This window comes from Apus apus, chromosome 10 (assembly GCF_020740795.1).
Source record: "Apus apus isolate bApuApu2 chromosome 10, bApuApu2.pri.cur, whole genome shotgun sequence".
Lineage (NCBI taxonomy): Eukaryota > Metazoa > Chordata > Aves > Apodiformes > Apodidae > Apus > Apus apus.
In genome coordinates, this window is record NC_067291.1 from 7468207 (window position 1) to 7483750 (window position 15544).

At 37.6% G+C, this 15544-nt stretch overlaps 1 protein-coding gene across 3 annotated transcripts in view; it reads right to left on the reverse strand.

Annotated features, from left to right (window-relative positions):
* The window catches only part of MYZAP (myocardial zonula adherens protein), a 188397-nt gene that overhangs the window by 143729 nt on the left and 29124 nt on the right, over positions 1–15544 (reverse strand). For all 3 annotated transcript variants that reach the window (XM_051629014.1, XM_051629011.1, XM_051629012.1), the window contains exons 8-11: positions 14771–14899; positions 12998–13083; positions 10428–10533; positions 433–516 (exon numbers count right to left, since the gene is read on the reverse strand). In XM_051629014.1, coding sequence (XP_051484974.1) covers positions 433–516; positions 10428–10533; positions 12998–13083; positions 14771–14899 — 405 coding nt within the window. The remainder of the gene's footprint in view (positions 1–432; positions 517–10427; positions 10534–12997; positions 13084–14770; positions 14900–15544) is intronic.

The window sequence follows — 15544 nt, forward strand, 5'->3', positions numbered from 1 at the left end:
CTGGAAAACAGTAATTATCCTCACAAGTTTACTTTATTTAAATTGTTAGTTAGAAATACAATTGGACATTGGCTTCTCCTCTCAAGAAATAATGTAAAAGTATCTAATGAGAAAATAAGGGAATCTTTACTTCTGGGGAAAAAAAAAAAACAAACCACAAATTAAACCAACAGTTTTATTCAGAAACTTCTACTTTAAGTAATTATAAAACTGTTACACCATTGTATGTTAAGAAGCTTTGCATTAGCATTGAGACTTTGTAATACATACATTCCTCATGTGACTGGTGCCATAAGTTTGATTTCCATACTGAAGAACAGCAAATACTTATAGTAAGTATGCATCCAGATAACATGAGGTGACATCGGTTCAAATTTTATTTGGTTTCATAAAATAATTAGAATAATATAAACTTAAAAGGTAATACCTTACCTCACATTCTAAGAAAGATATTTTTTCTAAAAGCTGTATTATAAATAATTCCTTTTCTTTTACTTTCTTTCTTAGCATTTCAATCTATGAAGAAAAATAAAACAAAGATATTTAGTCTAATGGAGATGGGAGAAGGAGGAAAAAGACCCAGATACCACAGGAAGAAAACATGCTTAATTTTATTGTTCAGTAACAATCGAACACCTATACATATTCACACTGTTTTAATCCATGGTTTAGCAATCATTCCACACAATTAGGACCATTTATATAAAGATGATACACATATATGAACATGAATTTAAGAATTTGTATTTTTCTGGAAAGAGAACAGAAACTCAAACATTGTCACATAACAAAACTAACTAGGGAAAACTCCATCTTTGATTCAGAGGCTTTTGCTCTGGTCAGTTTTAACTGCACCCAAAAATATCTTACACATTTCCTAGCTTCTTGAAGATCTTATTTGTTCCGTTAGAACCGACCATACCAGACTCATTAAAAACCCCTGCATTTTCATTTTGCAGCTAGGGAATGGAAAGAAGTTATTTACAAATGTTCATGAAAATAAAGTTAGCTGCACCAGAAGGATTCCATGTTAATACTGTTCTTTATATTCTGGGATTTCTGCTGGTCATACAGCCATACAACGGGAACATTTGCATTAAATCTTTCCCTGCTACCAGCTTAAGCAGGTATGACCAGAGAAAATGAGTATGACCCAGATTTCATACCAGTCCCTTGCTGCTGGCTCAAGCTGTTCTCATTGTGTGGCTTCTAAAGCTCCTAAAGCCACAAAGAGTTTTTAATTCTTCTGAACCTTCTGCTTAAAGTAAGATTTGCAGTGTGAGATTCATACTGTTACCAGCAACAGTTGTTGACTGGCATAAAGCTCCCAGTTAACCAGAGTTAGTTGACAATAGCATCTTGTGCAAGCAAACTGAATTTTCTCCTCAGACCAAAGGAAAAGTCACTTATACTCTCTCAGCACCTGCTGACTACACCTACTAAAATAGCAGCTAATAAAACAACAGCTAAACAACAACTGTAATTGTTACTCCTTCACCAGGAGGCAGCTCAGGTCATTACTCATAGACAGATGTAGACATTCACCACTTTACAAGCACTGAAGACAAGGTGCTTCCTATCTGTGTAGTTACAGTCTACTTCAGGTGCAGAAAGCAGTGCTAAAAATATTTCTAAGAAGAATGATCAGAAGTTTGAGGGAGAAAAGGGATTCTGCATCATGTTTGCATGCAGGTAGGAACTGGGGAAAGATGGATTTCCCATTGTGTTCTGTGCTTATGCAATTCTTGTCCTACAGCAACATCAATTAAAGCTGATTCAGTGGAAAACTGGTTTTGCTCTCAGTGTTAAATGACATCAGGTCAGTAATTTTTCCAATTAAATTTAAAGCCCCTTTTCCTTAAAAACCCAATTAAGGTGGGATGACATGACAGTCAAAGCCCCTATTTTTCCCCTATTAAGTCCATGGAAATGTGTCTCTTAACTGAAATGCTGGAACATCAAATGTCTCCACTGTTCATTAAAGTAAATTAAAGATAGAAAAAGCCTCAAGCAAATCAGAAGTAAACCAAGCTTGTAAATGGATGGTCCATGTTACAAATGGAATGCCATGCACTGCTTTTAGTAAAGTCTCTATATTACTCTCTATATATAAAAAGTGGACCCCTTAAGGCTATTTTAAGTAAGGAAAGAAAGCTATAAAAGTATCTTGCACACTTTGGGCAATATGCCAACTGAAAATACCCAGATATATGCCTGTAGCTTTTTATCACACAAAACCAAGAAAAATACCTATATGCATAATAAAAACAGGTATTTTCTATAGAGTTTCACACTAAGTGAGGTAGTTTTACTTTGTCAAGGTATTGATTTGCTGTGAGTTTCATTGCTAACATTTTAGGGAAAAAAGTAATAATAAGTATTTGTTCAAACAAATTCCTCACATTAGATACAGAGACACAAATTCCATAAGGATGTTTTTGGGCTATTTTTAACTAGAATCGTCTGAAGGCAAAAATGAACACGGACACCTTAAAATCTAACAGAATACAAAGAGACCTCTACTACTACAGTCCAGCTTCCCGCAAAGCTATGACACACCTTTAGACCTACCCACAGGCCTGACACAGATGACACATCCCGCCAGGACAGTTTACTACAAAAAAGTTTATTTACTCAGTAAGGACCTGAGTACACATCATCTTATGCCATTAGCACCAGGAGAGAGCAAGCCTGGTTTGATTAATCCTTGAGGGGATATGTCATAGGAAACCAGGAAAAACAGGAATAACTTTAGGGGGTTATATTAATATATTACTATATTAAATAAAATGAAACCTTAATTCAATACATTTATATAAGTCACATGCATAAAGTAGAAGTGATGGTTTCCTTTTGAGAGAGGAATGTAACAAGAACACTGAATCATAATGTTGATATTGGATAAAAGCAAGTAAATAAAAAATAAAATTCATGCCTTTTTACTTAATGTCATTTTGATTTTTCCATAAAAATATTATGGCAAACTAAAATACGATGGTAACACTTACAGCACCATAAACCTGTATTGCACAAACCCAAGCATTGAGAGAGTCTTTGTTTCAAGGAGCTGGATAAAGCAAGAGAACGACTAGCAGGAGGGAGCAATAGATTTTGACTTTTGGTTGAATAGTAAGGAGGAAAGGGGAAGCAAGACAGGTCAAACACAACGTTGAACTGAGGGCCCAAGTGGCAGCCAGAATAGTCTGGGGTCAGACACAAATCAGTGCAAGCCAAGGAATCTCAATTTCCATGTACTGACTCTTGGATCTGAGTCACTTCTGGACTGACTCCAGGACAAAATTATCACCAAGATGTTCCTACATTTTCTTTCAGCAATGCCCAGGACCTATAATCCACCTCATCCTTGCTAGGTCTGCACACTTTAGCATTTCAGCTCACTACCAACTCAGCAGCTCACTCCCAAACCTGGCTTTTGCACAACTACCCTCTCAGATTTCTCCATCATTTTCTACAAGCCCTACTCTGGTACATCCTTCAGCCACTTCTCTTCCAGCCTTCTCTAGAAGTGCCCAGACAATTCCTCACACTTACCTCTTGACCTGACTTGCATTGTTAGACCAACTATCTGTTCTTTGCCCTCCAGGTTTCTACACATTTCATGTCCACACTAAGCAGTCAAACAAAAAATGGCAACCTACTTAGTAGTATCATTTTACATTAATGACACACTCATTCATTTCAAAACAGTTCTCCTATACTAAAAATGTGATTTAAGCAATTCTGGGCCACACCATCAGCTTCTTTCCTTTTGCTTCATTCTGTCTTACCTCCCCCTCCCCACTGTATTCATTGCTCCTGCTTTCCCTTCTCCTGTTGGGAGATATCAAGACTATTCAAAAACTGGGAAGGAAAGAGCTACAAGGCCCAAGCTACAGTATTGTAACTTATCTGGTCTGCCAGCAACTGAGGGAAATCACATGCTGTTAGGCCACCCCACAGGCAGGGAGCAGAGCACATTCCCCCCAGTGCTGTGAGATGAACCCCCTGGCTCCATCACTCAGCACTCACGCTGCTCAGGAGCACATGAGCTCACCCTTTGGTCACCCTGCTTCAGTCCCCAGCAGTTGGCTGTTGGGTTCAGGAAAGGCATAGTCCTGGCAGGATCCATGAAGTTCCCTGCAGATTTTGTCGGGTGTGCAGTTCGTATTCCACATACCCACTGCAATTTCTAGTGGTCTGAACCAGCCATTTCTCTTGCTCCAACAAGCAACTAAAGTTTGCTTCAGTAAGATGAAAAGCTAGATGCATGGGTCAGCAGCATTAAACTCATCTCATGGATGTCACACCTAAGAGCAGTCAAGAGGAGAATCATGAGACCTGAAAGGATGGTAGTAGTGATACGAGAAGGGAAGTCATCAGAATTGCAAAGCAATTAAAGCAGAAGGAAAAAGCATCTTAAGAGAGAATTAAAGTTGTGTCCAACGTGCAGCTTTTATAAAGGAAGTCTGAAATAGCAAAGTTTATTTTATTCTGTGTACTCAAGACACAGTTCTGGAGGATTGAAATATACAGTGATCTATTGGATTGGAACAGATCCAGCTGTTAGGTAAAAACTCAGTCAACATTTACCACTTGATACCATCATCCATTAGTTTAAAATATTTATCAGAACATAACAGTATTAATATATTTAAGTATTATGTATTATTCAAGTATTTTACGTTTTCCTTATTAATCCATCGTTAATGGATTAGGCATCTGTAACACTGATACAGACATAAACAAACTTGTCCTAAATATGACAAAACACAAGATAAACACATTCTGTATGATGCAAAACAAGACAGACAAGACATTGCAACATCACACTGAATTCTCAGAGGTAACTGCCATGCAAAAAGAACAACATTTTAGTCAGTCCAATATTTCACTGGACCTTAGGTGGTATTTATCAGAGGCTAGACAAGAGTGTTGAAATTTTCTTAGGAACATAGTACAGTAAAGAGGGATTAGTATCTTCACCTTTTAATTCTCCTTAAATCACTCGAGTGACCCCTCAGTACTTTTTGTATTTGAAAACTTAAGTTGTAGTTAAAGCAAAGGTAACAACTGATTGATTTAAGTTAATGCACCCACTTAGAGACCTTGCTAACCTAACAAGCTGTATGAACATATTACATCAGTCTTTGATGTACATCTATCACTCAAGCATTACCTGTCACCTAGATGTCCTAATGAGTTATAAACATTGGCACAGTGTCTAACAGTTCAACCCACCTTATTAAGATCTACCTTGGTAATGCTCAAGTTTCTAATTAATAACTTGGCCAGGCAATTTCCAGCTGTAAGAGCTGATGCTGTGCATGTGCAAACACTCTCACCAAAGACAGTGGTGATTCTACTTCTGCCAATACATAAGCAATGTACTGCATTGCTCAAGTCCACTGAGGCACGCCAAACACTTGCCCTAGGGAGTGAGTGATTTATGTTCTGCCATTTGTCTTCTTCCTCCAAGCTCCCAAGGTGAGTTTGTCTTTCTACATTTGTTGTTTGTGTGGGTTTTTTTGTTGGTGTTTTAGTTTTGCTGTAGGTACCGTGCAATGCAGATTTGGGTTAGTAAAAATTTGCCATCTATCCATGGCTGGTAATTCCATCTTCTCGTCCTCTGTGCTTCTGTGTGGCTTCTTTTACTTGACCTAAAATTGAAACTGTACTTCTATATTAAAACTGGGATATTTTGCAATATATCTGGAGTTGAAGTATCTTGATACAGAAGGTTTCAGCTGGTTATTAAGTCTTTGGTTGGAAAATTTCTTCTTTATTTCCCATTTGTGCAATACAAAGTATCTTCTGTATTTGGGATATCATTTGCTTATTAGCACTTTATCCTTTCATGCAAGTATCGTCCACAACAGAACAGGAAACAGCTTCTCCCTGGTGTTTGGTCACCATTTATTATCCAACGAATCTGAGACTAAAGCTGGAGAACAGCTCATGGGCCATGACCTAGAGACAGTTCAATTCAGTAGTTAGGGGAATTTCATGTGAAATCTGAGTTCTGTAGATAATTTCTTGGCATGGAATCAAATACCTTTTTCTCTTCTCAGTCCCCTTCAGAACAGCTCCCTGAACTTGCATCAACCCACTCGCCTTGGCTACAAAATGTAAATGCTTATTTCCTTCCTTCTCCTGCTTCTCAACAATGAAACAATATTACATATAAAATAAGCTTACTAGGCCATGAAACTGCAATCCATTTCAATGTCAATCACACAAATCTCAGAACTCAAGCTCTCTTAAACCTCTCCAGGTTTGAAACCGAGACCAAGTCAGAAAATACTTCTGTTGCTGATATAAAATCAAAGGTTTGTATTTCATTTGAAGACTCTAAGCTTTACCTTACACTAAACTCTCTCCCATCTCCTACACTGGCACAGACAGGATAAATTCATTTAACATATATCAAGGAGATAACTTAAAAAGACAAGCTTGTATCCCTCTCACAAATCAATGGCAATTTCAACCCTGAAAGAAGCAATGTGGTAGCAGCTTCCCATGCCCTCCCACAGCACCTGCCTGCCCAGTTCCATCTCTGCATTGGGAACTCCCTAGTGGAAAAGCCTGAAGTTTGCATGCTTCCACCTTTCACATTGAGTGTCCCTGCAAATTCTTCCTCTGTCTTTTTCCTGGATTGTCTTTGAAAGTCTCTCTCTGCTCAACCATACTTTAAGATATCTACAAAGGCAAGAACTAAAAAAAAAAAAATAAAATTAAAAAACCAATCGAGGTTATGATTATTAATCTTAATGGATTTTATCACTGAGCTCTGGGTGGCCCACTCTGGCCATCTGTCTCTTCTCAGTCCTTTTTTGAAAGCCTGCTACGTAAAAATAGTAGAAGAAAAGGACTGGGTTTCTGCACACCTACCAAATGCAGGTCCTGCACTTTCAACTGCCAGCACTCCATGCTATACTAAGCTAGGAGCAAATAGATTTATTTAACAAACAAGTTCAACACAGGGATAAAACTGTCAAACTTAAATCATCTGCAGTCTCTCTAACAAGAACATGAGGCTATGCAGGATAACGTTCTGTCCAGCTGGTGCCCTAATGGGCTGCAATCTTGGCTCTCTCAGCAGAGAATCCCTACAAAGCTAAAAAGTGGATGTGCATGGGATCTAACACAGAGCTGTTGAAGGTCACTGACTCCAGCAAGCTTCCATTTTATTTCTTCCATTTATTTTCTTCTGAAAATTATTTTCCATGCTGCTGTTTAGTTTAATGAGTGGTCTGACTAGGTCAAGTTGAAAAAAGTTCTATTAATGCCTGAGATTGAAGGATTTATCTTCAGATAAAAAAAGTTAGAAGCAAATTATTTCTTTCCTAACAAGTAGAAGCACACTGAACTGTGACTGTTCCCTGCCTGGGCTTAATTCCACAGGTCATATATCTACTGCATTCAGCATCCAACAAGGTGGGTCCTGTGAAAAGGAAGACTTTCATACTCTTTTCTTCCACGGCCTCCTACATTTGGTGCTTCTCTGCCAGTATCCCCTTTCATGCATGTCTAGATTAGGACTGACCACAGGGGTTAGAACTGCCTCATGCATCACAAAACTCCACTTTATTGCTTCTCTCATTTCCTCCTGACTGCTTGCTGTTCTCTTATGGAATGCCCTGCATCTGTTACTTGCAAATGATCCATCATCTTTGCCTAAAAAGGCCTGAAGAGCAATCTATTTTGTGATTTCTTAGCCAGCAGGCTCATCTCCGTACTTGTTCAATTTCAACAGTTCTCTATATGCATTTGAAGCAGCATTTCTTGTTTGCTCAGCACCCCTTTGAAATGATGTTAATTTCTGTAGCTGCACTGTGTCTAAATTGGAGATGATAACAGCATAAACCCCTTGTGGTTTACACTGAAAGAATAAGCCCCTCATTTATAGTTCAGATCTATCTGAATACACCAAGATTATTACTAAATAAAGCTCATCCTGTAATCAAGCAAGCATAGGCTTAACCATCATTCTCAACTAGTTCACCCAGCAGCAACTTCTAACAAAAGCACTGCAGACAATTTTGACCATGTGACCATTTTCCACTTCTCTTCTGAGTTTCCCAGGTTTGCCTGTTCTCAGTCTATTCTCATGCAAGAGAGAAGCTAAGGATTCAGAAAGCAGACTTTCTAGCTACTTTGATCATTCTTTCTTTCTCAAGTATGTTATTTAAATGCAAGTTATTGATCATGACAATACCCTCATAAACACTAAGATGGAATGTTAGTTTACAAATACCAGCCATGAAAGTATTGCAATAATGAGTAACATGGCAGGTTTTGATGAGACTTCCCTAGATGTTCCTCTAGCCATTACATTCTGCATTCAGTTAAATTCAATGTAGAGAGGACGTGTTCAAATACACCCTGATTAACATATTTTCTGGGACTTTTAATAGGAGTGCAATTACATCTTTCCTGCTTACTTTAGAAAGTATGTTTCATGTTTCTGCTCACTAATTTTCACTTAACTCCAGAGGAGTCTCTCAGACAGCATTCCTTCTCAACAGCCTACCTTTTAAGAAATATTTTTGTTGTCAATTTCTCAGCTTCTATGGCATAGTTGGTAAGTTTTGCTTAAAATGAGCCTAAAAATACTTTTCTAATATTTGTGTAGAGAAGAGCACAAAATAATGAAAATACCACATGTGTGGATAGTTCAGGGCATACACAACTGCAATCCTTTTATCTTCCCGATGGTGGATGGCTACTTTTCTCTGTTCTACTAAAGCTGCTATTTTTAGGCCTTTAATTAAAAGAGCCCAGTTTAAAATAGTACATGCCAACTATATTGTAGGTATTTCCTCAAACACAGTACAAACACAAACCACAGATAGCACAAAATTAAAAATCATTAAGTGCCTAATGTATTTGGTACCATCTGTCCTGATCAAACCTCTGTCACAGGAGCCTTCTGTTAGCTTGCTAGTGAAAAGAAAGATGTAGCCACATGTGTTCTTGCAGTTCTCAAGGAAATGCAATTAAAACAAAAAATTAAAACACACAAGGACTAAAGGAGAGAGAAAAAAACATATCCCCCTGTGGCTACATGTCAGTCAAGGATTTTTACAGAGATATAACTGATTTTGAAAAGCAGGTAGACATCAATTAAAGTAGACATATTTGACAGTTAAGTACTGATTTGGTCACCTAACATTCTACTGGTTAAATAGGACAACTAAAAGATCTAGAAGGGCTTTCTGTGTACATGAAGGCACCAGCAGAGATACATTGCAAGGAATCAGCAAACTAAATGATCAGGGGCCTGTACTGGACCCATTTTTGCCCAAACACTCCATGGAACTGAAAGTATTTGTTATCCCAATGCAGCCCACTAGAGGTCATTACATGGAGAAGTTTGAAATAGATTTAATAATAAAGAGGCAAGTTTAGGCCACCATCCTCACATGTATTACTAGAATCATGTGGGTTGCCACATACGTAACAAAATGACAAGTCCTTTAGAACTTTTTGTTAGAACAGGAGATGATGGTTGGCTTACAGAGATACAAAACAGATTAAATAATTGTTCCCATAATCCATTAGTTAGATGGACTGGATTACTAAATTGGAGAAGTTTTCCTTAACAGAACACAATGGTATTAAGACAGTTGGCTCAGTTCTAGAGCACCTGCTATGATGCTTGAGAATAGTGCAGATGGCAAGCTGAACAAAACTTCAAGACTTTATACCAGTCTTCTATACTGATGATATGACAGAACTTTAATGCAAAGAGATACTTCTGCATCCCTCTGTGTAAAAGGCACTCAGTATCACACATCTGATCATACAGCAGGACTACATCAGAGTCTTATAAAACAAAACAGAAATAGGTAAATATATACATAAAAATATACATTTATAAAAATACCACCTTGATAAAAACTGAAAATCCCCATGTCTGATCAGAAATCCTGTACTAGCACATTGTAAATGCAGAAAGAAAGACAGACAGAAAGACAGACAGAAAGACAGACAGAAAGACAGACAGAAAGACAGACAGACAGAAAGCAAGCAAGAAAGCAAAAGAAAGAAGTCAGGTTCTGCCTTCCACTTTTGTACAGGAAAGAGGAAGGAGAGCCTCAAAGACCAGTCTGCATTGTTTCTTCAGTTACCCTCTGAGTGCTTCAAATTAAGTTGGAAGTTGTATGTTGTATTTCCTGGAATACCATGAGGGGCTCCAGAATTAATGTCTGCCTAAAGATTCCAATATATAACGTACAGCCACCGGATTAAACTGCTTTTTTCCTAGTCTTTCTGCTTCACTAGCTCCAGTTGCCTAACTCACCCTCCACTGTGTTTATAACTAAGGCAGCGTGAGGGAACTGCACACAGAACCGAGACTTCTTTGCATTATGTACTAAAAGAATCAGTGTTCCCAAAAGACCGAGAACTGTTTTGCTAGATCTCACCTCCTCGACCATGTGCTTGACTTTCTTCTGTTGGCAGTGGACCATGTCATCTAGATGTTTGATTCGCTCTCTTAGGCTGGCTGCCACCTCCTCCAGGTGCTGTGACCTATGCAGAACAAGGCAGAATTCAGCATCTCAGTGGGGAGCTGTGCAGTATAAGCACAATCCCTCCATATATCAGGAACAATATTCAAGGAGTAGGTAAGTCAGATTCCACTGAGAGATGTGAATTTGTCTAAAGTACATTTTAATGGTAAGTCAAAGTGGCAATCTCCACCCAAGTTAACTCACCTTTGTCTTGCATACCGGTGTGCTTACTCAGAGCCTGAAGTGCTGACAATTAAACAATGTGACAAAGCTCACTTCCTTAAGATGTCTGGTTTTCCTTGAAGTGAAAGGCATTTAGACAACTCGATCTTTATCATCAGAAAGACACATGTATCCTGACTTACTACCACCTGCAAATGTTTTGGAAATATATACTAAATAAAAGCCAGGAAGTACATCTGCTGGCATCCTTTTAAAAGCTCTCCTGCTACAGGGAAGCCTTGAGTCAAGGACTTGGCATATCTGCCAGCAGTAGCAGAATGCTAACTGGAGTAGTATTAACTTATCAACAGTCAGCAGGGATTGTTACAGCTGTCTCACTTTTGTATGTATGACTCTTCAGACAGATTCTGCAAAACAGATTTCTTCAATTCTGTTTAACACAGAAATTGAACATCCACAGAACTCCTGACACAAGTTGGTTTGACAGTTTGCCAGAAAAGTAGTTTTAGAATATGGAAAGAAACAAGAAGGAAGCTTTTTAATAAGTTTTTGGCATATTGGCCATGGGAGCCTCGATTTTTATATAAATATACAATTATTGAAATTCTTCAAAGAAAGCAATCATTTGCTTAAAAAAGAAACTTCTGTACTCCTAGGTTCAGGACTGGACAGAATCTGAGAAGGGGAGGAAGAGAATAAAAAACAAGGCTTTTTTCATCTTGTTCCATGCACAGCAGAAGAAACTGTTGAAGCTACAAATAGAACAACCATTCTAAGGCAACGAAGCAGATGGCAAACTGTATTACATGATTGCAGTGAGTGACTGAAATTGTACACCACTGCCCACAGAGAGGGTCTCTCATAGTGAAGTACTGCACAGAACTGTAACTGCAGCACTTTGACAGGGACTCAAAAAATCAATACATTGTTGCAGGTTTCTCAATCCTGTACATTAAGGTCTCACAAAACTGCAATTTACATTTTGAGGGCAATTGTAACATATATATATATATATATATATGTAGTCTCTCACTGAAAAATTCAGAATTTATTATTTAAATATTCGGAATATAAATAAATAAATCAGAAATTATTATTTTAACAGGATGCTCTGAAAAACTCTCATTGCACTGAACTGGGTAAGTTGGTGACAAATCAATACAACTAGGCAGTGAGATGGCTCTCGGCAGGGACCTCCTTTTATGCTTATGCTCCCTACAGAACAGCAGGATGCCAAGACCTTAAAACTGAATTTCTGGGTGCCACAGAAATATAAGTAGTAATCAAGTACAATTATACAGTCTCTCCTTACAATTAATCTTTAGCTACTCGAGTACTGTCATATAAACCTTTGAGTGGCAGATGCAATTTTCACTCCAATGGCAGTGACACTATTTCAGTGCTGGATAGATTGCTCTTGAAACTTTGCCTCTGGCTTTGCTTGAAGCTTTCTTTTGCCTGGTCATGATGCTCTGTCAGTCTCAAAGAAGTCATAATGGATGCACATGCCACATGTGGGCAGAAACAGCACATCCAGGTGCCACTACACCACTAGATCTGTCTTTTAAGCCTCATGCTTTTGAGACAACCAGTCACAGAGGTCTCAGTGCCAATAACACTCCCCTTACATTCCCCAGATGACTTCATAGCTTATTTCTGCACTGTGATGCTACACGTGGAAGACAGATTTCTTCCACACCTTCATTTTGTTCAAGTGCATCTGTTAATTTGCACCACATCTGTAAACCTTTCCCTCCAACCCTCAAATATATTCCCTACCTTCCTTGTTTTATAAAAAAAAAAAAAAAAAAAAAAAAAGACATGTCTGGCAGTTACAGGCAAAACTCTTTCTCTCTTCAAGAATTCACCTTTTCAATGCATACATCCTACAGTTTAATACAGGATACAAAAGGCCTTTTCTTTTAAAACTGCATTGAGCAGTCTAGAAGGAAATAATGAAAGTACTCATAGTCAGGATCATACTGTACCAAATTTGGGAATGTACATGTAAGAAAAATGCCACCCAGAAATACATCACAACTTGTTCCATCTAAAATGCCTAACTCTCCATGTTTGCAAACAACTTTTCAAGAAAGGTGCATGAAAGTGGCTTTTGTTGCAAAAGTTAATCTTCTTGATGTTTTATTTGTAAATAAACTTACATTCAGATGGACAATCCCTACCAAACTGCAGTTTTAAAAGGTAGAAAAAGCAAAATTAAGGTGTGTTCAAAAACAAAAGCACGAGCCTCTGAAATTTCCTAGCAATGCTAGAAGTTCCACAGACAAGACATATCTCACCTGTCACTGTCAGAGTTGTTTTCAGATTTTGCTCCAGATATCTGCATTTCATTTAGTTCAAGTTGTTTTTGCAGCTGGTGACGTTCCTAAGCAAAAAATATTATCCTTCAGTTTTCCATGTGTCAAAATGTAACGGCTTTCCAAAGCATATTTCAGTGCAATTCAAAAGATCATTTGTGAAATTAAAATAGAAACAGATTAAACAAAATTAATGCATTTCCTATAGCCAAGGAACACAGAATGCATAATAATAACACCAAATTCCCAGCTATGCATGGAAACAAGATCAGAGTTCTCAATTACCTATTCAGAGATGTACAGTTGTACTTGAAACTGATTTTTTTTTAATAAAAAGATGAGTCATTACAATCTTTAACTACAGCTATGTGAAATTTTCCATGTCAACCCTCCAAAAAGATCTCTTAATCCAAGGCTGAGATGAAAAGTATTGCTCTGTCTTCTTCCCTAAAACACTTGTTTATTTTTAGGTGGCCACTTGCAAAGTACTTACGAAGATCTATGAGGACTTGGGGACTGAGTCAACATGAAATAACAGAGGAGTCTGCTACTCACTTTAATGGGAATTTAACAGAACCATTCAGTTTTAGTCTGGAAGCATCAGCCAGATAAGAGCAAATAAAACAATCAACTAATCTGTACTTGAGAACTACACTGCAATCCTTTATTCACTGCATAATAGTTACAAGTCTGAAACTCAGATGAAATTAATGGAGCTACTAAAAGGGCATCTTAAGCTGAATGATTATCAGTGTAATCACTAGTTCTACTAATAGATTTGCAAATATTGGACAATAGAGTGACACTATTCAGCCTAAGGACTAAACAATAACATTATTTCTGAGCTAGGTGAATTATACCAGAAAATGAAGAGGAAATTTCAACATAACTCTTTGAGACAAAAGATAGAAAGCTTTTTCAGATATTCAAAAAGTTTCAACAAATGAGATTCAGATTCAGGAGGTGTCCTGTGATACTCTTAGGCTTAACAATCTTTAATAATAATCTGACTACTACTCTGAGCTTTGCCCTGGAGCAAAGTCCATAAAAAAAGATGAAGGATAAGCAGGAAATAAAAAGAAGTGATGCAAAAACTGCTACAACTAGTTTTAGGGTAGTGCTGCCAGTGTCACAAGAGATAAAAGTCTCAAAGCATTTTTGTCTTTCAGAGCTTTAAATGTAAACTGTCAAAAAAGTGCTCTCAATTAGAGTGTGGTAGGGAATACTTAGCCAGGGAGAGGAATGATTAATAGTTTTTTAATGCTAGCAGGAAAGGAAGAACCTAAGTTTGTAATAAAAGGCAGTAAAAATTACTTTCCTTCTCTCCTCAAAATATTACATTGGACATTTTAGTGGAGCTACCAACAGCATTTCTAAGTGACTTTGAATCATTTATGATTACTACTTCATTAGGCTCAGGATACTTTGCACACTGAATAAAGACTGAATGGTCTTTTTTAACTCTTTCCTTAAAAAAACCCAGCTTATTTATTAGGTAAATTTTGACACTTTAGGCAGCCCTGATAGTAAAGACCAGCAGAAACATAAAAGAACCATTAATCACAGTGTCTCTCTGGTAGTCCAAGTCCATTTCATTATAGGGATTCAATAACTAAGTAAGATGCAAACAGCAATGGTATTGGTATGTCACTGACCAGGGAATGGAGCAGCAGACACACAACAAAAATTTTAAAATGTTCAAATTTCCTCCATGGGCTTCTGTATTCAAAGGCAGCACTTAACTAACTCTCATACCTCTTCCATGCATTCAATCAGCCGGTCCAGCTCACCAATCCTCTGGTCTTTTTCCTGTATGCTTGTTTCTGTAATCTGCATCTTCTTATTTGCCTCTTCAATAGCCTTCAGAAGCCGATTTGTTTCTTCCTTCAAATAAGAATATTCACGGTCACATTAACATACAATATATAACTGAGGATTTTATTTTATTTTATTTTTTTACACCATAGAAGGAGGCTAATAGCTTTGAAGCAGAACTCAAAGCTTTTCACTACACCTGCCCAGAAGTCTGGAATAATTCTGACCCTAAATGTGAACTGTAGAGAATAAAATCTTTGAGGCACTTTGAAGTGCACAGGTACTTGTAAAGTACCATTAAGAAAATCTGAGATAAACTTTCACCCATTTCTCAGATATTTGTTTTCCCTTCTTAGGATGCTATGAAGTAACAGCATAAGGAAAATAAGCTATTGCAGAACACAGCATTTTATACACCAAAGTTTGGGTTTTACTTTCAGCGTTTACTTCAGCGTTTTACTTTCCTTACGTACAAAACAATATGAATAGAGTGCGGAATCTACCTTCAATCTCAGTCATTATCTAGCTTTATCAATTAGAAAAATGTAATGACAAACTACTCATAGAAAGGTTTTACTTGAGGGTGGAGGGAAACCAGAGGACAGGTAAAACTTTTGCTCAATGAAGTTGTTCTCCCTCCCATTCTTAAACTACAACTGAAATTGGACATTATATTTTCCTTTTTTCTAGAGAATTAGAAGTTAAAAAACCCAA